General features: G+C 39.0%; 2 protein-coding genes across 5 annotated transcripts in view; one reads left to right on the forward strand and one right to left on the reverse strand.

The window, feature by feature from the left end:
• The window catches only part of Srgap2 (SLIT-ROBO Rho GTPase activating protein 2), a 245,235-nt gene extending 234,951 nt beyond the window's left edge, over positions 1 to 10,284 (reverse strand). For all 3 annotated transcript variants that reach the window (XM_076832371.1, XM_076832370.1, XM_076832372.1), the window contains exons 1-2: positions 10,200 to 10,284; positions 7,867 to 8,467 (exon numbers count right to left, since the gene is read on the reverse strand). In XM_076832371.1, the coding sequence (XP_076688486.1) occupies positions 7,867 to 7,933 (67 nt within the window). In that variant the 5' untranslated portion in view covers positions 7,934 to 8,467; positions 10,200 to 10,284. The remainder of the gene's footprint in view (positions 1 to 7,866; positions 8,468 to 10,199) is intronic.
• A 1,463-nt stretch (positions 10,285 to 11,747) lies between these two features.
• On the forward strand, positions 11,748 to 25,613 carry Fam72a (family with sequence similarity 72 member A). Of its 2 annotated transcripts, none has more exons than XM_076832374.1 (4): positions 11,748 to 11,899; positions 14,416 to 14,493; positions 17,151 to 17,275; positions 25,519 to 25,613. In XM_076832374.1, exons 1-4 carry the CDS (start codon positions 11,748 to 11,750, stop codon positions 25,611 to 25,613), a joined length of 450 nt encoding a protein of 149 aa, XP_076688489.1. The 2 variants fall into 2 exon arrangements, with proteins under 2 accessions (XP_076688489.1, XP_076688490.1); XM_076832375.1 differs by having other exon boundaries at positions 11,748 to 11,785.
• Positions 25,614 to 27,836: the final 2,223 nt, after the last annotated feature.

The following is a 27,836-nucleotide window of genomic DNA, read 5'->3' on the forward strand; positions in this document are numbered from 1 at the left end:
GAGAGAGTACGCAGCATGAGTAAAGCATGAAGCTCGGCTTAACACAACATAGCAAGGAAACCAGCTCTGTGATGGTATAAGCAGGGTAGACGGGAAATGATGGAGATATATATATATATATATATATATATATATATATATATATATATAGTCGTTCATGCTATGAACTTTGCAGAATAACCAAAGTGTTTGTTTCTAATCACTTTGTAATACTGTACAAAGACAAATTGTAATGATCAAATTAAACTATTTCCAAAAGAAATAGTTATTTCTAGGTCATCTACTTATTCACTTGTTATTATAGTCAATAAATAATTACTGAGAGTCAGCATTTGGGCTACAGTAATATTCTGGAAATGTTTTCCATCTGAAGGGACCTCATAATATAAGCTATTTATTTTGCATTTAATATTTGTCTTTCACTGAGCTAGTCCTTTAGATACATTTGCAATAAACAGCAAGGTAGGTCTTGTTATCTTTGTGTCACAGAAGAGGATGCTTGGAAGAGAAATTTTATGATTTCAGCAAAGTCAAAGGGTGAGGAGATAATACTGAAAAGACTCCCAAGTCAGGGCTGTTCTGACATCTATATTCTTTGCACTGCGCTGTACCTCAAAACATTCCTACCAGAAGCATCATGGAAGAGAGATGACTGAAATACAAATATTCCAAACATGAGGCAGTAAAAGATCAATGCCATGAGATCTACTTTAAAAAAATGCTTGCATGGTGCGGTGGCACAAGGCTGTAATCCCAGTGCCTGGAGAGGCTAAGGCAGGAGGATCGTGAATTCAAAGCCAGCATCAGCAACTTAGCAAGGCAAGACCCTGTCTCTAAATAAAATATGAAAAGGACTGGGGATGTAGCCCAGTGGTTGAGTGCTTCTGGGTTCAATCCCTAGGAGGGAGGGAGGGAGGGAGGGAGGGAGGGAAGGAAGGAAGGAAAGAAGGAAGGAAGGAAGGAAGGAAGGAAGGAAGGAAGGAAGGAAGGAAGGAAGGAAGGAAGGAAGGAGCTATGTGGATAAAATAAAGAGAAGGGTCATTTCAGAACACAGTGATAAAGGAAGGATCCCAGAATAGCTGAATTTTCATGAGGTAAGACATGGGGCTGGGCTGGGCAGGGAGAAAGGGGCATTCTGTGAGCAGCACTCAGAATTCAGACTTTGGTGATTGTCAAGGTTCTAATTCCTGTTCTATTTCCACCAGGAGCAGACCCCAGCAAGTTTCTGAAGGTTCTACACCTCACTTTCTTCTTCAGCAAAATGCCATAGCAGTACTATATTTCTCCTGTAAGAATTATAAAATAATCTTTATAAAGTACTTAGGATAATGTCTGGTATATGATAAGCCCCAAACAAATAATAAAATGCTAGCTAATAGTGGATGTGTTAAAAGAATAGCAAATAGTCCAGATAGGCCTTCAGTTCTCTTAAACTGAGAAAAGTGGTTGAAATGATACGTTGCTCCAGAAGGAGGATAGAGCTCCTGTGTACCTGGTCTCTATTCAGCAGGCAATTGGGAATCAATTATTAGAGGAAATAAGCTATATTTCTAACATTCTGGGTAGATCTCCCATGGGAACCCCCAGCCCTTCCCCTTATCATCTGGCTCACTTGTAACCCTTTCTAAAGAGGTGTGATGCCCTGGGGACTGGTTCAAGCAAGGTCTGTAGGAAGATAGATACTGTCACATGTCAAGATACTGTCCTAACATGGCCAAGACCTTTTTTTCCCTTTCTTGATCTTTCCATTTTGTTCTCTTCTAAAAACAGCAATGACTAAGACATAATATGAACCAACTTCCCTAATAGGCTGTCTTTTATCATTAAGGTAAAACAAGTTTTCCAGGAACCAATCTGGGTAGCTTGGATCATTATTTATTTATTACTTTGTTAAATTTAGGAATACCTGCCTTTTACTTACTTCATGTTAAGCTAATATCTTTTCCATAACATGGTTACTGTACTACTCATTTATTAGCACTACATTATAATGAAGAAACATTTAGGGGTAATGGTTATTTCACTATCTTGATGTGATAGTTTCCTAGGGTATACTATATGTGAAAGGTTATCCAATTGTATCCTTAAACATGTACTTCTATTAAATGTCAAAGTTACTAAAACTACAGTAAAAGATTAGTAATGAAATTATTAAAAAGCATGACTATATTATTTACAATAATGTTAGTAATACACAATGCTCATGAACATAAGTAGATATTCATAATATGAATGCATATATTAAAACCTAACTCTGAAATATTTATCAAGATAAATAGTTATACAGAAATGTGTATACAGGCTTATAAAATGTTAGTATAAAGAACATTTTTGAAAAATATAAATACACTATGTTCATACCAATAGTAAGAATAAGTACTGGAAGCAACTCAAGTGTCCATCAACTAAAGATTGGATAAACAAAATGTGGTATATACACACAAAAGAATAATATTCAGACTTAAAAAGGAAAAAATCCTAATATACCAAAAATACGAATGAGCCTCAAAGATGTCATATTACACAGCGCAGTATTTATCTGAACTACCTCAGAAAGTAGAATGGTGGTTGCCAGGGTGTGAAGGCAGGAGGAAGAGAAGTTCTTGTTTAGTAGGTACACTTTCTATTTTGCAAGATGAAAAGAGTTCTGTGGATGGTGATAATGGTTGCACAATAATGTCACTGTACTTAATATCACTGAACTGTACAGTTCAGAAAAGCTAAGATGATAAATCTTATGTATATATTACCACAATTAAAAAGAAAAAGAGAAAAGTGAGTTCCTGTACATTATTCTGAAAGGTATTATTTTGTCATTTTTGAAAACAACTTTTTAAGAGCTATCATTATTTATTTTTAGATCAAATCTCTGCAGAGGTAACTTCCCTAGATTCCCTGAAAGGTCAATTCTGACACCAGATTAAAACTGTACTCTTGAATTTTATGGCTAGTAGAAACCTACATATTGATTACTTTTCCCCTGAATGTGACAGCATTTTCCAAATGTAGTCCTCAGAGGTCTAGCGTGTGTGAAGGAAGTATGATGCTCATGAAGAAAACCTTTATCTAGAAAGAGAACTCTACAGGAGCCACTGGACAGCTCAGTTTATCTAGAGTGGGCGCAAGAATTTTAAGAGTCAGAGTCTGAATACCAGTTGATGTTAAAAGGGGATAGACCTGGTTATACATCAGGACCAGGTCGCACAGTCTGTGAACTTGATAGCAAAGAAATGATCAGGGCTTGTCTAAGCTTTCAACCTGTATGGCACAAGACAGATGAGGCCATAACTACCCGATGATGGAAATTTCTGTTCCCATTTCCCAAAGAACACCAGAAATTGGCAAAGCTAAGGACTACCCTGAACACGGTTTCCAACCATTACTACTTTGCACAGCCCACTGCATACCCTGGATCCCAGCCTACCACCTTCTCTGGGGTCTTGCTACTCTGAGATGCAATGCTTGTATTTTGCTCAGAGCTTCCTTTTTTTTGGCAGGAGTTCACCTCACTATAGTGTCTCTATGTTCCCTGCACAAGGGAAGAAGAGCCCTCAGCCATTTCGCAGGAAGATGATAGCAACTGCATGGGGATTCCAAGATGTTTTAGTGCAGCTTTTCATAAACTGATTATATTTAAAGCTCCCATGGGGAGTGGGAGGCAGGGGCTGGGAGGAAAAAAGCTTCAGGAGAAGACCTTTGCTGGCATGAGTGAGGAACTGCTCAGACCTCCCTGGGGAACAAGCTTGTTAACTAGGAGCAATCAGCATTTCCAAGCACATGTGCACACACAACATGACTAGAGTCTGAAATTTCATCTCCACCTCCCAAAGGGTCCTGAAAGGGTTAAACTGTTCCAGGCAAAGGCCTGTGCTTTTCCTATCAAAATGCTCCAGATGGAAATTACAAAAACTCACTTCTCAGTTCTGTGTTGCACACACACTGTTCTAAGATATCGAGAGAGAGAGAAGCTGACTGCTTAGCACACAGTGCAACAGAGACTATTCCTCCTGGAATCTTTGCATTAACTGTTGATCTCAAGCTTTCTAGGAGACTGCAAAACTCAAGGTATGGAGTAAGGACTTTGAATAAGGAAGCTAAGGTAGGATAAGGAAGGATAATACCTGGAACTGTAGGCAGTGATGTGAATTCATTCAAATACAGAGTCTCGGATGTCTGGTACTATGCCCTGCATCTCCTCACCTTTTGTTGATAAGTACCAGCAAAGAAGCTAACAGGATAGAGGCCAAAGGCATGACCATGACTCTGACCAGGGTTTTCAAGAATATTCAGAGATTAATGTATATGGAAGTGCTTTGTAAACTGGAAAAGCTATGTGGAAAGACTAAGTATATTAGTGCTTTCCAGTCTAACATTGAGAGGCATGAACTTTCAAAGGAATCTGAACACCCACAAACCAGAAACAATGATGGTTTTTAATAAGGGAGCTACATGGCAGGCTGACCAGGGACGCAAGTACCCCTCATAAAACCACACTGGGGTGGCACTGGGGCTACAGTCTCAGAGTTCTTCAGGACACATGAAAGCAGATGGTTTCAGGGGAGGCAAAAACCACAGGACAGAAAGTCCCACGAAGTCCATTTAGAGACTACTTGATTCAAACCATCCCTCACTGAACAGCAGACCAAGGACTCTGGGCAGGGACATAGAGAACAACAAGTAGCCAACACTTAGACAGTTTACCTGTTCATTTTGCAAAAAAAGTAAACTCATGTCCACAAGTTTGAAATGTCTTCTGTTACTACTAGATGGATTTAGAATTCAAGTTTCATTTCTAGATTCTTGCCTATTATTTAACGACTGGTGCTTTGAGAATGAATACAACATGCAGGCTTATCAACTAGCCCAAGTCAGCAAGGAAGGCTTACTGAAGAGGGGAAAGATACACAACCCTTGAACACTAACACAGGCCAGATACTGTGCTAAGTGATCAATATACACCATCTCATTGACTGCCCACAACTCTCTTAGGAAATACCTATCATTTTGCCTACTTTCCAAATTAAGAAACTGAGGCTCAGACAAATCATACAATGAGTGGCAGAATAGAAATTCAAACCTGTGCTCTTAAGCACCAATCCAAATTGCTTTGCTGTTACAGCAAATTTCTTTTTTTTATCTTGGCATCTATAAGAGAAATAAGGGTGGCAGCATGTGAGCCCCACAGAACACATAGAGCTAAAACCCATAATTCTGATAGAAGGGCTTCCAGATAGGAAGGGGCAGAGTCAACCCTGAATCCAGATTCTTTGTCTAAAAATTCTTTGCTCTTCCAGAGTACAAGTTCTAGAATGTATGCTCCATTATAGTTGAGATTCTTCCTTCTTCACTGCTATATAGGCTTCCCCTGGAACACATAATAGGCACTCAATAAATAGCTCATGATTAAAGCTACAGTCCAGCAGTGTGACCTTGGAAGGGCCTATTATCCTTTCTGAGCCTCTGTTTCTTCATGTGTTGAATGGAAGATGACCATAATATTCACTTCCTGGACTGATGTAAGGATTAAACAAGACCATTTCATGTAAAGCTCTTCAGAGAGGATGAAACATAGTGAGCACCCAAAATGTAAAGTATTATCATTATCACTGTTATTCATTGGCATATTTTGGCTCCTTCAGAATTTTTTTTCCCCACCCTGATTAGATAATGTTTCATAGTAAAGACACGGAATAGGGAATTAGAAATCAGCAAACCTGTTTCTAGCTCAGATCTCCTACCACCTTACTAGATGACCTTGGACAAGCCTCTTCTGTTCTCCATTCTCTCCTCAGCTATAAAATAAGGAATTAAACCATTCAGATCAGTTCCCTAAGCATTCACCGGGTACCTTATCTGAGGAAGATATCAATGCTCAATCACCTATAAAATTCTATGACCCTGAATAGTGTCAATAGAAAAATATTGGAGCAAAACAAAACAGTCTCCTGCTTTGTGGCAAGGTTGAAGAGAAACCCCAAATAGCTGACTGCATTACATCATCTCAATGAGCAATGTTTGTAAATATACCAAGTGCTTAATTTTGAGACACTCGTGAGAAATCCTTTACCAATAAGAAATTGGCATGTTCTATTAACACCTATCACCTTGAACCTTCCAAAAAATAAGCATGTAAAATCACTTTGCACCTTAGTCAAATGGTGTGCTTCTGGAGAGAAATCTGGGAAAGTCAAAGTTATTAACACTCCCTATGACAACAGTTAAGAATAGGATGTATTAAAAGAAAAAAGAGAAAAAAAATGACATATGTGGCTAAAACTGCAGGGGGGATTCCAAGAGCAGAATGAAGTGCATCTGAACAGGACAGAGGCCAGTGGCCTATTGTTTACAAAAACAGGCCCAGATTATGAACAGTGACAAGAGGCCAAGACCTCAATTATAACTCACAACCACACCTCTCTCAATCTCAGCCCAACTGAAGCTATCAATCAGTCAACTCCCCCATCTCTGTAATAAACCTACCAATATTTGCAGCCAAGTGGATAGAAGGTCCCTTAGGGCACCTCAGCATTGACCAAACTGATGACATACAAAAGATCCTGCAGACACAATGGGGACTTCAAACTACCTTCCAACCTTCCAAGAGATAAGGCAGCTGCCCATTACATACTCTACCTCTACCCCCACCCCAGGCAATCATTAGAGGGGAGACATGGCCCTTCCCAAGTCCTCTGTGATAGGAAAGGTCTCCTTGCATTAGTGCAGGGAAAGAAGGAGGGGCCCCTCCCTCTGTACTCTGAAACAAAGGAAAACCCAGAGCTCCAACCATGTGGTGTAACATTCAAGGCCACCCACCTCTCCCACTCCCCAGCTAGGGTCTCAATGGGCTGAAGTGGCATGGCTCTTCTAGGGACTGGTCAGGAAGAGCCAGTGCCTTGCACAAACACATGCTAGATATCTTACACAGGCAGGAACCCCTCCTAAGGGAAATGCGCTGGTTAAGAAAAGGCTATTTGGGTAGGGGCTCTGATGAACCAGCCAAGTCAGGCAGTGGTGCACTAGATGAAGAGACAGGTCACTTGGTCTCTCCAGGTCCACATTTTGCTTTACCCTTCACATTTTTGCAGAGAGGGAAATGGGGCTTCGAAAGCATATTTCTGGAGCACAGGTCAACTACACAGAAGGGCTTAAAAATTATGTCTCCCCATTTTCCAGAATCAGCACCACCCTGAAACCCTAACATCCCAACTCTATTCAGGTTTAGGTAAGGGTGGAGACCGGGTGTGGATGGCCTTATTCTTTTTGTCCTCTGATCTCTAACTGTATGCAGAATGACCAGGGATGGAGCAGGTACAAGGTGCACCCAAAACGGTTAGGCACTTTTGTACAAGGTACCATTACAAATCTCAGGCTTTAATATAGTGCATTAGAAAAAACCCCGCCTCTCCCAGGGCTCTCCAAATGGTACACCTTCCCAAGGTTGCCTTTCTGTCAGGACTCCCCTTCAACCTCTGAATTAAATGTCCAAACACCTGTCAGATTTCACTTGTCCTTCAAGGAAACCCGACCCAGACAGGGGGAGGTGAGTGCCGAATTGCCACCTTTTTCTCTCCAAGAACCTCCTGCCCCTCCCCCCACCCTGTCCAAGCTTGGGGAAAAGGGCTGCCAAAATAATGGCCAGACCCACAAAGGCACTCCTAAAGCCCACTCCAGTTCCTTATCAGTGCCTGTGGCCCCTGGCACTACCCATCCTCAGGAGGCTTGGACCCATCTATGAAACCACCTCTGGGGTCATCCTGCCCCCACCTGCTCCACCCAAAGAAATGAACAGCCTGCAAATCAGGGTGGAAATGCATGCCTCACCAGTCCGTAGAGCACATGCATTATACCATTTTTCAAAGCCCTTACCTTTGACCTGAGTATCGTACTCTGCTATGATCTCCTTATCCTTTTTGAATTTGGCTGGAGACGTCATGTTTTCCTTCTTTCTTCCAAATTCGAATTGTGAATTGATAGATCCAGGAGAAAAATCCAACCAAAAAATCAATACCTCCAAGACCGATTCTCCCAAGGGCAGAAGGGGCCCCCCGCGGGGGTCTCCAGCGCTCCGGGGAGCGCGGGCTGAGCAGGCGGCTACGGCGGGCACATGCAGACGGTGGGCGCTGGGGCCGAGTACAGCGGCGACTGGTTCCTGTGCTAAAGCCCGAGCCGCAGCTTCAGCATTAGCCTGGAGAACGGCAGCGCCCGCAGCCTGGCCTGGGGTCTGACATCAACGACACAGGCGGGGAGTGGAAGTCCTTCCGCACAACATGGTGTGGGGGTGCGGGGGTGTGGACGCGCCCAGCTATGTCCCTGGGAGGGAGTGGGTTTGTATCGGGGTGCCGGGGGAGGGCTGGGCGTGCTTCGCGGTTTTTTGTCGTACAGGCTCAAAGATGCTGCAAATCAAATCCCAAACGGGAGCCGCAGCAGCGCGGACTGGATCGGAAGTCGTTTGCTCCGGTTCACTTGCCTGTAAATGCAGGAAAAGGGGGAGGGGGCGATCAACCCAAGAGCAGATCCTAATCGCAGCGGGGGTGGGGTTGGGGATGTCGCTCCGAGCCTGGCCTTGGCCCATTCATCTCGGCCAAACGCGGCCTGGCCAGCAGAGCCCGGCCCAGAGAGGTGGGGAGGAAGGAAGCTCCCTCCGGATTTTGTTTTAAGGCTGAAAGAAAACACTTTGGAGCAGCCGCGCGGGCTCCGGGCGGGGACTGCGGCGGGAACCCGGAGCCCCGGGCGGAGACTGCGGCACCTCGGCGGTTTCCCGAGCTCCGCCAGCACTGGGCAGCCGCCAACCCAAGGGGGGCCTCTGGCCCTTCCCGCGACTCGGCCCCTGACCCCTGGCTGGAGCACCTCCCTGGACATCAAAAGGGATCAAAGCCGGAGAGGGACAAGCCACCCGGGCACAACTTTTCTTCCCTTCCCGCCCCTCCTCCCAGTTGTTTTGTTTTTGGTTACTAGCTTCTCTTGGCAGCAAAATGTTGGAGGGGGGCGGGGGGATCTGCAGGAAAAAGCCTGCTCCGCACGGGACATATCCAGGAAAACAATGTGGTCGGCAGAAGCAGGAAACGGGTTAGAGGCGAGGGTCGGAACCGGGAAAACCGGGGGATGGGGGACAGAAGGCAGCCGTTGCCTCCCCCAAAACCAGGGACGAGAGTGACTTTAATGCCATCCCAACATTTTTTGTCACCCAAGCCCAGGAATCCCAGATACCGCACCCAATCCCAGTCTGGGGGTGGGGAGAGATCTTTGCGAGGAGGTGCTGGAGGAGATACCTCCCTGGCCAAGGCCCGGGAGGCTGGAGGGAAACAGGCTGGAGCGCGGAGGCCGGCGTCTGGTTCCCTGTCTCGCCGCAGCGGGGACCCTCCCTCCTTGGCCGCCCCTTTCCTCCCTCTGAGCGCCGGGAGGAGGTTCCGCGAGTATCTTCCACTTCCCGGGGCCGGAGGAAGAGCCGCACTGAGAGAGGCAGAGAAGGAGTAGAGGCGGCGTGGTTCAGGCTGGCAGGAAGCGAGGAAGCAGTTGTGAGGTGGGGTCCTGAGGCTGGACGGGAGCCCGGAGACAACTAGAGCTGCATATGTTTGGAAAGCCGGGAGAGGGCTAGGAGAGGATGGTCTTGGGGGTGAGGGTCAGTTGGGAGACTTTGGTGGGCTGGGATGTTACGTGAAGTACAAGGATGTTAGCAACTCTGGTACCGAGAAGCGGGCCGGGGAACCGGAGTGGGCTAGGAGGGTAGGACAAGGAAAGAGCCCCGGAAGCTGTGTGGAACACCCATCCTACTGAGTCCTGGTCCGTGACCTGGGCTTTCTGCCAGAGCTAGGAGACAGAGGAAGAGGCCAGCCGATGGTCACCGGCTACGCCAGTGACGGCTGCCCTAACGTGGACCCAGGCTGCCGGTGTGATGAAGAAAAGGGGAGGGGGCTGGATGCAGACTGCGCTCGGATAAGTAAGCCAGGACAGAATTTCAGGCAGTGCGGTGATGGGCGGAGAGACATGCAGTCCTGAGAAGTATTATGGGCTGTACTGGGAGATTTGGAGAGGGTCGGGGGCGAGGGGGGGCGGGCTGAGGGATTCCAGGCGCGCCGCACAGCCAAGGCGATGCCGCGATCAGCATCCGCGCCCTCTCCTTCCCGCCCCAGCCCGGGTTTGTTCAGTCAGTGATCAAGCCTGGAAGTAGGGAAGGAAGAGGAGAGGGAAGGAGCCTTTACCTGGCTCTGACGCGACGGGTCTCGGGCCCCTGGCTCCACTTCCCACTCGGAGCTCTCCTCCCCTCTCTACCCCACCACCCGCTTCTACGCAGATCGGCCCCCCAGTCCCCTGAGGAGCCTCGGCCAACTCCGCAGGACCCCGCCGGGAAGCTGAACCCACCCCTTTACCAATCACCGCCCGATTTCTATCGACCGATGGGGCATCCAGCCAATAAGAATAGCTGATCTCAAGACCAGGGACATGGGGAGGAGCCTACGAAACTTGGAGGTGTGACTAACACTCACTGCTGAGGCGTGGTCCCAGAGTAAGCTCCTCCCGGGGCTGTCGAACCCTAAAGTAGAACTGATGGGCGGTATTAAAATGGAACCGACAGCCAAACACAAACTCTTGAGAAAAGCCATGACCAATTGGACTGGGGTAGGGAGGCGGGGCGTTGGCGGGGAATTTTAGCCAATAGAGAGCAGATGTAGGAGGGGACTGTAGAACATCTTCCAATAAAAAACGTAAAAGGGCGTGCCTTGCCACTCCACCAGGGCGGGAGGAGGGTTGGCCCGAACCTCCCGAAATCCACCAATGAGATGGGAGGCGGAGCCAAGCTTAGCCAACCAGAAAGCCATCTGATCTCGGCACCGTTACTGGGGCGGGGCGTACGGTCTCCAAGCCATTGAGCTCTCCTCTGAGGAAGGCCCGAGAGCTGCCAATGCGCGACTTGGGCGAACTCTAGTTCTCCCAATCGGTGCGACGCGCTGGCAATTCAAACTGACAGCCGGAAGAAGCGGAGGAAGGAGCAAAAAACGACGTGTTCGGTGACAGGCTACAGCGCCGAAAGAACCTAAAAAGCGACCCCTGCTCCACTTCACCAGCACCACCGCTCACTCAGGAGCAGCCGCTGTGGGAGACACCTGAGGGGACCGCGAGAGAGAACTGAGGGAGGGAGGACGCGAGACGGCGCGAGCGCGAGCACGCTGCGGGCCGGGGTGCTGGGAGCCGAGCTTGCGGCCAAGCAGTGCTTAGAGTCGCGGGAGAACGGAGGATTGGGGAGAGCCAGGGTCCTTCCGGTGGAAAAGCTGAAGGGTTCTGAATCCTAGGAAGAGGTGGCGTGGGGGCAGAGGGAGGAATTGGAGAGCTCCGCAGGAGTGGCTTAGGCTGGGAGAGGGAAGCTTTAAATAAAAGAGACTGCTGGAGAAGCCTGAGGGAATTGCTGAAGGGGCGGGGGCTAAAGAGGAGAGGATCCTCACAGACCGCAGAAAGGGAAAGCTGATGACAAAGTTTCCCTGCAAACCCCACTCACCTCCTCCCCACCTCTAACGCCTCTCCCTTCTCCGGAAGTTAAAAGGAAGCCAAATTGTTGCCCCCACCCCATTCCCAATCAATAAATATTTCTTCTATCCTTCCACTGGGAAAACAGGAAAGGACTCTTTTCCTTCCCAATTTTAGGACTTATAAGAACTCGTGACTTGGTCTTTAGACTAGGGGGCTCAAAGTAGGAAGGCTATTGCTCTTATTTCCTTTTTCAAAACCCCGCACCTCATCCTTCGTGGGACGCTATGTCTACAAGCAGTTGTAGTTTCAAGGACCGATGCGTGTCCATTCTGTGTTGCAAATTCTGTAAACAAGTGCTCAGCTCTAGGGGCATGAAGGCTGTTTTGCTGGCTGATACTGACATAGACCTTTTCTCTACAGACATCCCTCCTACCAAGTAAGTCAAGCTAGTGGCGGGCAACGGTAGTCTTTAACTAAATGGGGAAAGTGTATGGCTTGGATCTCTGGGAGTCAACAAGGAGGTTATCATTTGATGTTCCAGCCACTCCCAAACGTCTGATGATCCCTTTGGAATATATCTAAGTGGGCAGACTGTCTGGACAAAGTCTGTGGTTTAGCCAAAGTGGTCAGTCCTGATGTAATGCTTCTAGTTCAATTAAGGTCACGTGGCTGCGCATCTCTCTTAAGTTGGATCCCTGGCTCAAGGCCCTGCATAACCTTCCTATCTTACTGAAACAATTTCGTGACCTAGACTCAAAATAAATTCGGCAAGATTTTCAGTACTGTTGGAGAAAAGAAGTCACATAGGTGTTCATGTTTTTCCAGTTCATATTTTTTCCAGTTTCACTATTATTTGCAACTGGCATACTGAATCAACTCCCCAGTATTCTTTTCTCAAATCTCTCTTTCCTCTTCCCCTAATGAGAGAGACTTAGATTTTTATGTGAGAAACGTGGAGACTTAGTCTTAAAATTATTTTTATTCCCCATAAAGCCTATTTTGGATATTATTGTTTGCATAATTGAACCCTTTTAAAAATCGATTTCAGTGGTTTCCCACTTTTGAGTGAAGAGTCCTTAAAATTTCCTTCCTATATGGTAAAATAGCCATTTATTTGACTCAAATATACCTTTATCTAGCTCTAAAAGAATTTTTTTCTTTCCATAATCAATATATATGTGCCCTACATGATTTCCAAGATGATTATTATTTATTGAAACTTTTTTATTAAGATGAAAGTAATTATTTAAAAATATTAATAGATAGCTATTCTTCAAATCTTTGGTTACAGACTTGGGAGAAAGCAGGCTAATAGCCCTAATTCTTTTTAAAAAGTTCACAGTAATGACAAACTTTTAAAGTTTTTAAATATACCCAAATAAAGCTACAGGCTCTTCTGTAAACAAGTGCTCAGCCAAATTTCCCTGAATTGTTTTAAGTATAGTCACACTTAACTGCAAAGCCAAGAACTCATTTATTTCAGAGATAAATGGATTAATATTTTGAAACACCATTTGTTACTTAGATCTATTTTTTAAAAGAGTCTATGTGTGCACCTGTGTGCTGCAAAAAAGAAAAAATTATTGTCTAGTGTTTTTTCTTTTTAGTAGCGCATAGTTACAATTTTTAAATATTAACCTTTTTAGCTTTTCAATAACTATGATAAGTAATAGGAGGACTCAGGTGAATTATTGAAAGTTAGACTATACTACAGTAGAATCAGATCTTTTCTATTGTTTATTCTTCTTTGTCAGAGTTATAATAGTGATGGGTTAATGTGCCGAGAGATGAGTAAATCAATGAACGAGTAAGATTTTTAAATAGAAGCTTTGCCAGATGTTTATAATGAGCTTACAAATATTAACTAACTCTTACAAAATATATTATAATTCTACCTTAGAGTTTTGGTTCTTTGGGTTTATGAAATTTGTGCTAAATTGCAATTAAAAGTACATTTGCTATGAGAATGTATAGAAATTAGAACACTTGCATACTGTGGGAATGAAAAATTGTACAGCTGATATGGAAAACAGCATGGTGGTTCCTTAAAAAATTAAACATAGAATTACCATATGAAGCCAGGTGCTGTGACACACGCCTATAATCCCAGTCTCTTGGGAGGCTGAGGCAGGAGGATTGCAAATTCAAAGCCAGCCTCAGCAAAAAGTGAGGCACAAAGAAACTCAGTGAGACCCTGTCTCTAAATAAAATACAAAATAGGGCTGGGGATGTGGCTCAGTGGTGGAGTGCCCCTGAGTTCAATCCCTGGTATCCCTCCCCCCCTCAAAAAAAAGAAGTACTACAATATGATCCAGTAGTTCCACTTCTGCGTATCATACCTGAAAGAATTCAAAGCAGGATCTTCAAGAGGTATTTGCAGCACAGTCCTGTTCATAATAGCATTATTCACATTATTAACAATCCAAATGTCCACTGATTCAACTATTGAAAGGATAAACAAAATTATACATGTATGTATGTATGTATGTATGAATACACACACACACACACACACACACACACACACACACACACATATATATACACACACACAATAGCATATTATTCAGCTTTGAAAGGAAGGTAATCCTGTCACTTGTTGCAAAATGGATGAACTGTGAGGACATTACATTAGTAAGTGAAGTTAATCAGTCACAAAAGACAAATACTCTATGATTCCACTTATACGAAGTATCTAAAGTAGTTGAATTTATGCAAAAATATAACAGAATGCTAGTGGTCAAGAAATGAGGGGAAGGAAAATGAGGAGCTATTGTATAATAAGTTTAGTGCTTCAATTTTGTAAGATGAAAAAGATCCGGAGACTCTGTTGCACAACAATGTCACTATATTTAACACTTTGAACTATATACTTAAAAATTCATATGGTCAATTTTTTTTCCACAGAGTTTTTTAAAAGCATATTTGACTGTAAACTTTTTCATTCCCCAGTGCAGTGGACTTCATTGGACGATGCTATTTCACCGAAATCTGCAAATGTAAACTTAAGGACATCGCGTGTTTAAAATGGTAATTTGTGGCACTATTCTAGATAGTCTAAGTTTGGAAGATGGATGTTGACAGCAAAGCACAGAGAAAGGTTCAGTGGACTGCAACGAACACTGATATAACCCATGCAATGAGCCATTGAAACACCATTTGTTACTTAGATCTATTTTTTAAAAGAGTCTGTGATACTTCACATTGGTATATGATTTTGTAATTTTTTCAAAGTGCACTCAAGTATTTGCTTTGTTGTTTTTCCAAAATAAGACAATGTAGTTTAGAGGGAAATACTGGGAATTATAGTCATAAAAGTCATATTTGAGCTCTTGCCCTACCTTTACTCTCTATATGATCTTTTGTAAATTCCTTAAACCTCTAAATCTCTGAACCCCTGTTTTCTTACTTAATTTCTATATTATTGAGATAGAAACTTAAATATCTTCTATATTGACCCTATAAAGTTGTTGTGAAGATAAAATGAATTATGAATGCTAAAAGGCTTGATAAACTATAAATAAAACATAAAAGATAGCTACTACTTGTATTTTGAGGTAGACAGATTTGTGTTATTATTCCTATTATAAAGAAAAATTGAGGTTTTCTCATTTTAATGGGGCTTGAATTACAAGTTATAATCCTAATAATTTAAATAAGCAAACTGCTATATGCTAATGACTCTCTGAATTTGTTCTTTCAAACAATAATTATATTGAGTGCCTAACATTATTATAGGGACTGGAAACACAATAGTAATTGAGAGAGTCACTAGCCTGTGTACATTCTATACTAGTGGGAAGATGATCAATCATTATGGTATTTAAATGAATAATATTTTTAACATGATGGGAAGTACTTCAGAGTAAATAAGAAGAAGAAGTGATAGAAAATAATATAAGTTGGGAAAGTAGGTGAGTTATTTTAGATATCATGGTCAGGGAAGCCATCTCATAAAGATGTCACATTGGAATTGAGTCCTGAAGAATGAGAAAGAGACAGAAGAAGAATGTTCTAGACAGAGGGAATAGCAAATGCAAAGAGCCCATGGCAAGAAGAAGCTTAACATGCTAAAGGAATAAAAAGATGATGGTCAGCATGACTGAGATGCGAGCATGGGGGGAGAACAGTGTAAACAGGTTAAAGAACAGATAATCTCGAGCAGTGTTGTCCAGTAGAAATACTAAAGTCATATATGTATTTAAATTTCTCTAGTAATATTTTTTAAAGTTAAACAAGTGAAGTTAATTTTAACTTAAATATACATCATTATTTAAATATATATTTTTTAATTAATCCAACATATCTAAGATATTATTGCAACTATAAACAACAAATTATTAATGAGACATTATACATTCTATTTTTTGTTCTTAGTCTTTGAAATCTGGTATACAGTTTACCCTTACAGCACATTTCAATTTAGGCCAGCCACATTTCAAGTGCTCAATAGCCACATGGGGCTATTGTTTCAGACAGCACAGATCTTGACCTTGGTATGATTGGTTTTTTTTCTTTTCTTTTCTTTTGGCCAACAGGAAGTCATTGAAGGGGTTTTTAACAACGGAGAAAAATGATCTGATACAGTCCCACTAGTACTTAGTTCCGTGAGATTAAGAACTTAGTATAGAACTGGATTCCTAGTATAGAACAATACCTGGCATTTAACAGGTGCTCAAAAAACATTATTTGAGTGAATGAATGAATGAATGGATAAATGAATAGAATAAAGCCATAGATTTACTCTGGCAATATAGTCTTACAAATAATTGTCAGCCCTGATCCAAGAAAGGTTTTTGTTTTCATTTGTTTGTTTGTAAGCAAGTGATGATCAGAAAACATATTTTAAGTAGACTGGTACTTTAATGGTATTTTTTAAGGGTCTAACAAAAGTGACTTACTCCCACATCTCACAGGATGACACCAAGCTCTAGTAAGAATTTTTACAATTCAAGGTAAAAACAGTTATTTTAAGTAACTTACTCAAACATTCCCTATAGGTCCGCTCTAGTATGTGACTAAGTAGTTTTTAAAAAATTGAGTGTGTGAGAAAGAGTGAGGTACTTATAATCAGCTGAATAATACTGTAGACAGTAAAAACTTTTTCCAACTTTCTCTAGAGGCTGAGGGTTTGCTTTATTTCTGAATTCCTTCAAAAAAAATGAAACTAAAATTAGAGCGACCATCTTGTGTTTGGTTTTCAGGGACTCATGCTGTCTTCCTACTCCTCCATCTGTTGAAACAGTTTTTAGGTGCTGGCATGGAACTAGAACATAGAAGAACCCAATTTGCCATGGTCCTGAGGATAGCAAAAACCTTTACCCACAGATCTGAGCATATTTAATATATTCTGTCTATATTGCTATACATCAAAATGGGTACTTTACAAAACAAATCACAACCTTGTATTTGTACTTTACAGAACAAATCACATCCAGAAGCTAGCTTCTGAAGGAAAAGTTACACTAGCAAAGAAAATTTCACTTAACTTGCAGGCTATTTTCCCACTTGATAATAGTACTGCAGTCATTATTAGAGTTAATTCCAATCCCAAAGATCCTACCAGTAGCGGGTAATTTGGAAGAAATGGGGATCTAAATTATATGGTCTATTTACATTAGCACATAAAAATGCTTCTATGGACCAGATATTACATGGTATCTAATAACATTTACTTTTGTTTTTAGTGGGAACATTGTAGGTTATCATGTGATTGTTCCATGTAATTCCTGCCTTCTTTCCTGCAACAACGGACACTTCTGGATGTTTCACAGCCAGGCAGTTTATGATATAAACAGACTTGACTCTACTGGTAAGAAACAATTAACTTAGGCATCTCTGGAACATTTTTCTATCAGTAAACTGAGAACAACTCCCAATAGATCATTTCCGAATTCCTCCAAGTCCTTCATTACTGGGTTGGATCAGTTAGTGAAATTTTTTTTAACTTTTTTTTAAATAGACCTTTATTCTATTTATTCATTTTTATGTGGTGCTGAGGATCAAACGCAGCGCCCTGCACATGCCAGGCGAGCACTGTACCGCTCAGCTCCAGCCCCAGCCCCAGTTAGTGAAATTTTAATCATTTTCCCGTAGACATTCATTTATGAAGACCCTTGGTCAAAATTTATTGCCATTTCTATGTTTATCATTGTATGTAAGAACTTCCAACTTGGCTTGATTTCATGGTCTTTTAAAAGTAATATTTTAATTGCTCTAAACTACAACCTTGAAACATTCTGGCTCCAGAGAATTTTTGAAGATTTTAGATTAAACAATCAGTTTGTGTGTGTGTGTGTGTGTGTGTGTGTGTGTGTGTGTGTGTATAAAGGAGAAAGGAGAGACTGGAGCAGTGTGAATGGAGAAGGAGGACTAGGCAATCTCTGTATTTGGTGATTCTTCAGGATAAAAATAGACATTCTGATATCTATATTAATAAGTTATGGTAAAATTTTAGTCAACGGAAATATTTAACATCAAAGTGTTTTTTAATTATTTTAGTAAGAAAATATACTATCCATTCTTTTTTTTTGCCATACACCCATTTTGTACTTTATTATTGTGATAATGTACAAAATATAAAGTTTACTATTTTAACACGTCTTTAATATGTATAGTTCAATGGCATTAAGTACATTTATAGATGGGTATGGTTATATACCAACAAAATTATGTTTATATACATCAGAGCTATATCGTCAGCCCTGGTTTACTACCAATTCTTAAGGTATGCATATGATCCTTTTTATATTGTCCAGAGTCATTCATTTTGTTACAGAAATCATGTTCTCAATGTCTAATATCTATTTATATAACAAACCAAGTTGACATTAAGGAACTTGACATTTTAATTTGACACTAAAATGCTCTGGGTTCTCAATGTATATTTTAGTCTTCTTTGGAATGTAAGATGTATTTTTTTCTTTTTTATTAACTTTTTCTTTGTTTTAATTAGTCATTCATGACAGTAGAATGCATTTATGCACTTTGATATATCATATATAGATGGTATATAATTTCTCATTTTTCTGAGTGTACAAGTTGCAGAATAATATTGGTTATGCAGTCACATATATGCATACAGTAATAATGTCTGTTTTGTCTATTTTATTCTACTGTCTTTCCTATCTCCACATCCCCCCCCTCCTCTCCCATCACTTCCCTCTACCTAATCTAAGGTAACGCTATTCTTCTCTAGTGCCCCCCACCTTATTGTGAATTAGCATCCACATATTAGAGAAAATATTTGGTTTTTGGTTTTGTGAGATTGGTTTATTTTACTTAGCATTATATTCTCTAATTCCATTTATTTACTGGCAAATGCCATAATTTCACTCTTCTTTAAAGCTGAGTAATATTCCATTGACTGTATATACTACATTTTCTTTATCCATTCATCTATTGAGGGACACATAGGTTGGTTCCATAGTTTAGCTACTGTGAATTGAGCTGCTATAGACATTGATGTGGCTGCAACACTACAGTATGCTGATTTTAAGTTCCTTGGGTATAAACCGAGGAGTGGGATAGCTGGGTCAAATGGTAGTTCCAATCCCATTTTTCTGAAGAATCTCCAAATTGCTTTCCATAGTGGTTGCACCAATTTGCAGACCCACCAGCAATGTATAAGTGTACCTTTTTTCCCACGTCCTCACCAACATTTATTATTTCCTGTATTCTTGATGATTGCTATTCTGACAGGAATGAGATGAAATCTTAGTGTAGTTTTGATTTGCATTTCTCCAATTTCTAGAGATGTTGAATACTTTTTCATATATTTGTTGATTGATTGTATTTCTTATGTGAAATGTCTGTGCAGTTCTTTAGCCCTTTTATTGATTAAGTTATTTATTTTTTTGGTGGTAAGTTTTTGAGTTCTTATATATCCTAGAGATTAATGCTTTATCAGAGTTGCATGTGGTAAAGATTTTCTCCCAGTCTGTAGGCTCTCCTCATGTTATTGTTTCCTTTGCTGAGAAGAAACTTTTTAATTTGAATCCATGCCATTTATTGATTCTTAATTTTATTTCTTGCACTTTAGGAGTCTTGTTAAGGAAGTCAGATCCTAGGCTAACATGATGAAGATTTGGGCCTATTTTTGACTCTATTAGGTGCAGGGTCTCTGTTCTAGTGCCTAAGTCTTTGATCCACTTTGAGTTGACTTTTGTGCAGGGTGAGAGATAGAGGTTTAATTTCATTTTGCTACATATGAATTTCCAGTTTTGCCAGCACCATTTGTTGAATAGGCTATCTTTTCTCCAGTGAATGTTTTTGGCACCTTTGTCTAGTATGACATAACCGTATTTATGTGGGTTTGTCTCCTCTATTCTCTACCATTGGTCTACAAGTCTATGTTGGTGCCAATACTTTGCCGTTTTTTTTTTTTTTTTTTTTTACTATATCTCTGTAGTATAGTTTAAGGTGAGGTATTGTGATGCCTCCTGCTTCACTTTTCTAAGGATTGCTTTAGCTATTCTGGGTCTCTTATTTTTCCAAATAAATTTAATGATTGCTTTTTCTATTTAAATGAAGAATGTCATTGGGATTTTAATAGGAATTGCATTAAATCTGTATAATGCTTTTGGGTAATATGGCCATTTTGACAATATTAATTCTGCCTATCCAGGAGCATAAGAGATCTTTCCATCTTCTGAGGTTTTCTTCAATTTCTTTCTTTAGTGTTCTGTAGTTTTATTGTAGAGGTCTTTCACCTCTTTTGTTAGATTGATTCCCAGGTTGTTGTTGTTTTTGTTGTTGTTGTTTTTTGTTGTTGTTTTTTTGAGGCTATCGAGAATGGGGTAGTTTTCTAATTTCTCTTCCAGTGGATTCATCACTGATGTATAGGAATGCATTTGATTTATGGGTGTTGCTTTTATATCCTGCTACTTTGCTGAATTCATTTATTAGTTCTAAAAATTTTCTGGTGGAATTTTTTGGATCTTCTAGATATAGAATCATGTCATCAGCAAATACTGATAGTTTGAGTTCTTCTTTACCTATTTGTATTTCTTTAATTTTTTTCTTTTGTCTATTGCTCTGACTAGAGTTTCAAGGATGATGTTGAATAGAAGTGGTAAAAGAGGACATCCTTGTCTTGTTCCAGTTTTTAGAGGGGAATGCTTTCGATTTTTCTCCATTTAGAATGATGCTGGCCTTGGGCTTAGAATATGTAGCTTTTACAATGTTGAGGTATGTTCCTATTATCCCCAGTTTCTCTAGTGTTTTTAACATGAATGTGTGCTGTATTTTGTCAAATGCTTTTTCTGCATCTATTGAGATGATCATTATGATTCTTGTTTTTATTAATACAATGAATTATATTTATTGATTTCTGAATGTTGAACCAACCCTGCATCCCTTGGATAAACCCCACTTGGATCATGGTGTGCTATCTTTTTAATATATTTTTGTATACAATTTGCCAGAATTTTATTGAGAATTTTTGCATCTATGTTCTTCAGGAATATTGGTCTGAAATTTTCTTTCCTTGATGTGTCTTTGTTTGGTTTTGGTATCAGGGTGATCATAGAATGAGTTTGGAAGGGTTCCTTCCTTTTCTATTTCATGGAATACTTTAAGGAGTATTTGTGTTAATTCTTTTTTGAAAGTCTTATAGAACTCCACTGAGAATCCATCTGGTCCTGGGCTTTTCTTGGTTGGTAGGCTTTTGATGGCATTTTCTATTTCATTACTTGAAATTGATCTGTTTAAATCGTTTATGATCTCCTCATTCAGTTTGGGTAGGTCATATGACTCTAAAAACTTGTCGATGTCTTCAATATTTTCTGTTTTATTAGAGTATAAATTTTCAAAATAGTTTCTAATTATCATCTGTAATTCAGATATGTCTGTTTTGATATTTCCTTCTTCATTTTGTATTTTAGTAATTTGAGTTTTCTCTCTTTTTCTCTTTGTTAGCATGGCCAGGGGTTTATCTATTTTATTTATTTTTTTTCAAAGAACCAACTTTTTTGTCAATTTTTTTTCAATTGCTTCATTTTGTTTCAATTTTCATTGATTTTGGCTCTGATTTTTATTATTTCCTGTCTTCTACTGCTTTTGCTGTTGATTTGTTCTTTTTCTAGGGCTTTGACACATAGTGTTAGGTCATTTATTTGTTGACTTTTTATTCTTTTAATAAATGCACTCAATGCAATAAACTCTCCTCTTAGTGCTACCTTCATAGGGTCCCAGAGATTTTGATTTGTTGTATCAGTGTTCTTATTTACCTCTAAGAATTTTTTTCATCCTTAATTTCTTCTACTATCCAGTCATCATTTAATTGTGTATTATTTAGTCTCCATTTGTTACAGTAGCTTGTATTTTTTATTTTGTCATTGATTTCTAATTTCATTCCATTGTGGTCTGATTGAATGCAAGGTATTATCTCTGTTTTTTTGTATTTACTAAGAGTTACTTTGTGGCATAAGATATGGTCTATTTTAGAGAAGGAGCCATGTGCTGCTGAGAAGAAAGTATATTTGCTTATTGATGGATGAAATATTCTATATATGTCTGTTAAGTCTAAATTATTGATTGTATTATTTAGTTCTATAGTTTCCTTATTTCGTTTTTGTTTAGAAGATCTGTCCAGTAGTAAGAGAGATGTGCTAAAGTCACCCAGTATTATTGTATTGTGGTCTATTTGACTCTTGAAATCAAGAAGAGTTTGTTTGATGTACATAAATACTCCATTGTTTGATCATAAATATTTACAATTGTTATATCCTGCTTATATATACTTCCCTTAAGAAGTATGAAATGTCCTTCTTTGTCTCTTCTGATTAACTTTGAAGTCTATTTTATCTGAGATGAGAATGGAAACTCTGCTTATTTACCCAATACATATGAGTGATAGGTTTTTTCCCTTCAACCTGTGGATGTCTTTGCTCATAAGATGAGTCACTTGAAGGCAGCATATTATTGGGTATTGCTTTTTAATCCAATTTTTCAATTAATGTCTTTTGATTGATAAGTTTAGATTGTTAACATTCAAGGTTATTATTGAGATATGATTTGTATTCCCTGTCATTTTGATTTATTTCTGGTTTTTGATTTGTCTTAGTTTCTCATTTGTTTGAATGTCCTTTTAGTGTAGATCCTCTCTTTGCTGTTTTTCACTTTTTTTTTTCACTTCATCTTCATGGAATATTCTGTTTTGAATGCTCTGTAATGTAGGTTTTCTAGTTGTGAATTCTTTTAATTTTTGTTTATCATGGATTTTTAAAATTTCATCTTCAAGTCTGAAATTTACTTTTGCTGCATATAAAATTCTTGATTGGCATCCATTTTCTTTCAGAGCTTGATATATACTATTCCCCAAAGCTAGGAATAATATATTTCTAACTTTGAGAGTTTGGGTTGAGAAATCAATTGAGATATGAATTGGTTTCTCCCTATACGTAATTTGATTTTTTCCCCCTTCTCATAGCCTTTAAGATTCTATCTTTATTCTGTTGTTAGTCATTCTCATTATAACGTGTCTAGGTGTGGGTCTGTTGTAATTTTGTACATTTGTAATTTTGTACCAGATGTATTTTCTTTTTAAAATATAAATTATTTCCCCTCATAGACCAAAAGATCATGAATTGCAAGCTATATTGTCATAATGGGTGCAACTATGTGCAACCATCCTGCAGTATCCCCAGAAGCAGTTTATGCTTGGGTTTTTAATACACTGACTTTTTTTTTTTTTTCCAAATCAATTGGGACTCAACTATAGCTCTTAATCCAGCAATTGGCAGTCTTAAGACTCTATGTGTTAAGAAGGCCATTTTCTAGCAAGGACTTCTCTTAACTCTCCTAAATAGGATATAGGTTTCTAATTTAGTATTTTCTTTATATATTTGTGTTGCTCATGGGACATGTTACAGGACGTCTCTGCTTTGATATTGTTTTTCCTGCTTCACAGGATTCAAAACACAGGGTGGAGATTTTTCAATTTTGATTTACTTTTAATATTGGTCAATTTTTCAAAGATAAAATCCCAGCATTCTTTCATTCACACTGAATCTAATCCATGAGAAACAGATGTATCACAGGATTTCCTTCCTCCCTTCTTAACATAGAAAGGAAGGTGGCACTTCTGTCAGATTCAATCTCTAAGTTTATTTTTTCTCTTTTGAACCAGTTGTGCTGAGCTGCTTCAAGGCTCTGAGTATTGACTCCAAGAATATCAAACTTCTCCTTTGTAACCCTAATATTGTGATTTTAAAGAAAGATTTTCTAGATGTTTGGTATAAAAGAGGATTTCTAATGGCATTGGAACTGTCCTTGAATCACCTGAAACAATAACATCAAAGGAATACATACACAAGTTTTATAAAATTCTAGAATGTTTAGACTGAAAACAATTCCAGGAGAGACCTGGAATTCTAGGTCTCTTCACATACTTCTAGGCTAGCTTCTTATACAGATTTGATTTCCCAGAATTTTCCCAAAGAGGCTTGGGAAATCTCAGCCCAGGATCCCTAGAAATTAGGCAAACGTTCCCAAGGGCAAAGTGGCTTCAGCTCTCCACTTTATCTTTATGGCTAATTTTCACTTAGATTTTGTCTTGCAATTCCTTGCAATTCTGTCAGTTCTTTAAATGTCATACTACCAGAACCAGAATACCATTCATTCTTAGGGATAAAGGTGGATGGAGGGGTGTTTTTTTTTTTAAAATAATAAGCAATTCAAACACAAAATAAATACAAAAATAACATGGTTGACATCAGTGTACCCACTTGCATCAATTACATGCTAATTTCTTACCTGATTAGATTCCAGTATCTCTTTCAGACAGGCAGTTGATTTTTTTTTCACTTTTTCATCAATATAAATACCTATCTTTGTATATGTTGCCTTGGGTACATGTGCAAAATGGGCAATAAAAAGAAGGGATGAGTGGTAGGATATATTTGAAACATTTTTTTTTAATTCACATCATGGAATACTCTATAGAGTTTAAAGAAGCTAATCTACACATATCAAACAGGAAAACCTCAGAAATACAATGAATGATAAAAACAAGTTAGAAAAAAATACAGAAAAATACCATTCTATAAAAATTTTAGATACACAAAACAATAATATATATATATATATATATATATATATATATATATATATATATATATATATTATGATTGTATACATTTGTAGTAAAACCATCCTTAGGGTACTGGTAGAGTTGGGAACTCAATTCAAACCAAAACTTCATTCCATTCTACCATGTGGTCACTGTCTCTGTGTCGAGTGGGTGTCCCCAGATGCTGGGTTTTCCTTGTGTCCACGCTTGCAACAGTTTGAGATTAGCTTTTCTCATGGAACTTCATTGGCTCTCCTAGAGGTCATTTTCTCCCACCCCTTCAATTTAGTACTTTGAAACTATAATATAGTACATGCCCTGGTAAAAAACCTTCTCATTATCCTTAATATTCTTGGTCTTGTCCTGTATACTGTGCTAGATTCTTCAATCTCAAATCCATTCTTTTGAAATAAGATCTTAGATTGTTCTTTTGTTGATTACTTTGACTATTGAAACCTGGTTCTAAAGTTTACAGCTCTGCCTTACTGCCTCTAGACTAAAGCCCACCTACTTCAAGGATTGCAGTTCATATAATTGGATCCAAAAATGTTGCCTATTTTTTTTTAAGTCAGTAAAATGGCACTAGCTACTGCTATGCTTATAGAAGAGATAAAGGAGACTTCTTCAGGACTTTTCCCTGTACCCTCCAAAGAGGAACTTATTGTAAAAGAATCTCACAAGATTTCTGCTCTTAAAAATCATTAAAATAGATTAGAAAATTATCAGTATAAAGTGGTATGGCATAATGTAGCTAGAATTCAAAATTCTTTTGAATTTTAAGATTCTAAAATTCAAGTTTTTGCTTAAAAGGGATTGAAGAATATTTATATCCTAGATGGATAATATAAGACAATTTTATTTGTAGTGTGTGCTTTAATAGCTATTTACTGCTAACACTGGTTTATCTAAGCATGTTAACATATAAAGTTTCATAAATCATATTATAGTGAGCACTAAAAAATTTTGTGGCCTTCTATTTTCAGGTGTAAACTTCCTGCTTTGGGGCAATTTGCCAGAGATAGAAGAGAGTACAGATGAAGATGTGTTAGATATCTCAGCAGAGGAGTGTATTCGATGAATGGAATTATGACATACGTGAAATATTTTTTTCATATTTAAAATATGTTAATGGATCAACTTTAAAACTGTAGTGAGGATTTACTACTGATTTTCTCTCTTCCTCCCTTTCTTTCTTCTCTTTTAAAACAAAAATGGGGCATTTGTTGATTTATTTATTCGCTGTCTCAAATTAATTACCTCAGTTTAATTTAAGCCAATGAAGTTATTCTTTCCTTCTACTTTTACTTCTTCCTCTCCTCTACTACTTCTGTCTGGTATAAGTGTATTCTTAATTTCAGATAAAAGATTCTTTTTACATATCACTCAGCTACCTCCCGATCTAAAGAAGTTTTTCTTTCAGCTTGATGCCAGATATCATTGATTTTTACATTCCTGACTAAAGGGCATTAGTATCCACTCATATCAAACACACATGTATCAGACTCATCTAAGTATTAAGAGGGAGTTTAAAAAAAGCAAGCTATTAGGTTTCCATGGGTACTGGTTAGCATATGTGATAACTGTTTTAATGTGAAGCAAAACTTATGAATCAGCTTATAGAATAAATTAAAACTTTAAAATATATGGAAAAATCCTTTTGATCCGTTTGCATGTTGTTAGATAAATGAGTTTTTAAAAAAATTATCAATATATACTGTTTACTGATGTTATTTATTTACATTCTCCTAAAGCCATTATAGATATTGTATTGTGAAAGCCAGATAAACTAAACCTTAGTCTTTATGTTTTCCTATTCCCTAGGGCTTTTTTTTATGAATAGCAAATTTTAGATGAGTAGTGTTTGTCCAAACCCCTAATATGGAAAGAAGCTTAAGCCACTGTATATTATAAAGAATTTTTTTCATTGTTTGTTGTTTTTAAAAATTGTATTCAGAGCCACACAGAAATAGGAAACTGGGATAATGTGGATTCTGGTTTTATGTAAAGCTAAAATCAATGTGTCTCCTTAACTAATATCTTAGTTGCAGATATTTTGTCAATAATGGTACCAAAGAAGACTTAATTGCAGTTTGGTAAATAAAGTTGGTTCTAAAAATGACCGTCCTTTCTTTAATTTTTTATTGTAACCACTTATCATACCCCAAAATATAGAGGGACAGTATATACAATCTAGAATATAAGGGCTAATGTTTATTGAGTACTGACTGACTCTGTGCCAAACACTAATCTAAGTGCTTTCCATATTTAATTCACATATTCCACAAATAAACCCATGAGATAGGCACTATTATTATTTCTTTTTCACTGATAAAACAGGTGAGACATACATAAAGTAACTTATCTGAGGTCATACAACCGGTCAGAGGTGTGGACAGACTCAGACAGACTGACTCCATAACTCCCACTCCTAATCTTCATGCTGAATCCTCTGAGCACCTCCAGATATGAATCAGTGATGGTCATACTTAGCCAGAATGCATGCTGGGTAATTAACTACATTGTTATGTACTAAATGAGGCCAGAAATGATGGATTTTAAGGTTGAACAAATTTCAGTTTACTTGGTCTTAGGATAAAAGTGATCTGTAGGTACTGACAGAATCATTTGCTATAAACCAGGATAAAAAGGTGCTTCAGGAAATGCTGTCACTAACACCCGTAGAACTTTTCCACAAGTCTTTCACACTAACCACCAGAACTAACAGAAGTTCATCCAAAGAGCCAAAGGAAAGAGTGTGAAAAAATTGGTTTTCAGATTTAACTTTTTTTTTTTCAACCTCTCAAATTCTTATTCTTCTGGAATAAGGTAGGCATATGGATAAGAAGAAAAAAAATAAGCATTTCCAGGCAACAATAGGTGATTCATGCCTATTATCCCAGTGCCTTGGGAGGCCGAGGCAGGAGGATCCCAAGTTGAAGACCAACCTCAGCAATTTAGTAGTGAGAGGCCCTGTCTCAAAATAAAAATCTCAAAAAGGGCTGGGGATATAGCTCAGTGGTAAAGCACCCCTGGGTTTAATCTCTAGTACCAGCAGGGAGTGAAGAGTATTATATTATACATTATATATTTCTTTTTTTAATTAAAACTTTTATACAATATATATTTCTTTGTTAACTTGTCCAAGTAGAGCAGAGAAGTGTAATGCTAGAGCAAAGAACATGGCAAGGTTAAAATTCAATAGAGTTCATCTGCTTCCTGTTCAGCTCATGCCTTCAAAGGCCATGGTTTATGGAGGGGCTCTCTGAAGAGCAAAAGCAAGCAGAGGTGCATGGATTAAAGC

This window comes from Callospermophilus lateralis, chromosome 13 (assembly GCF_048772815.1).
Source record: "Callospermophilus lateralis isolate mCalLat2 chromosome 13, mCalLat2.hap1, whole genome shotgun sequence".
In the NCBI taxonomy this organism is placed as follows: domain Eukaryota; kingdom Metazoa; phylum Chordata; class Mammalia; order Rodentia; family Sciuridae; genus Callospermophilus; species Callospermophilus lateralis.

Bases quoted from the DNA above. Each gene is read 5' to 3' on its own strand.
- Fam72a (XM_076832374.1), top strand. From the start codon at position 11,748: ATGTCTACAAGCAGTTGTAGTTTCAAGGACCGATGCGTGTCCATTCTG. The intron at 14,494-17,150 runs GTAATTTGTGGC...TTTTGTTTTTAG, and splicing joins GACATCGCGTGTTTAAAATG to TGGGAACATTGTAGGTTATC. The intron at 17,276-25,518 runs GTAAGAAACAAT...TTCTATTTTCAG, and splicing joins AAACAGACTTGACTCTACTG to GTGTAAACTTCCTGCTTTGG.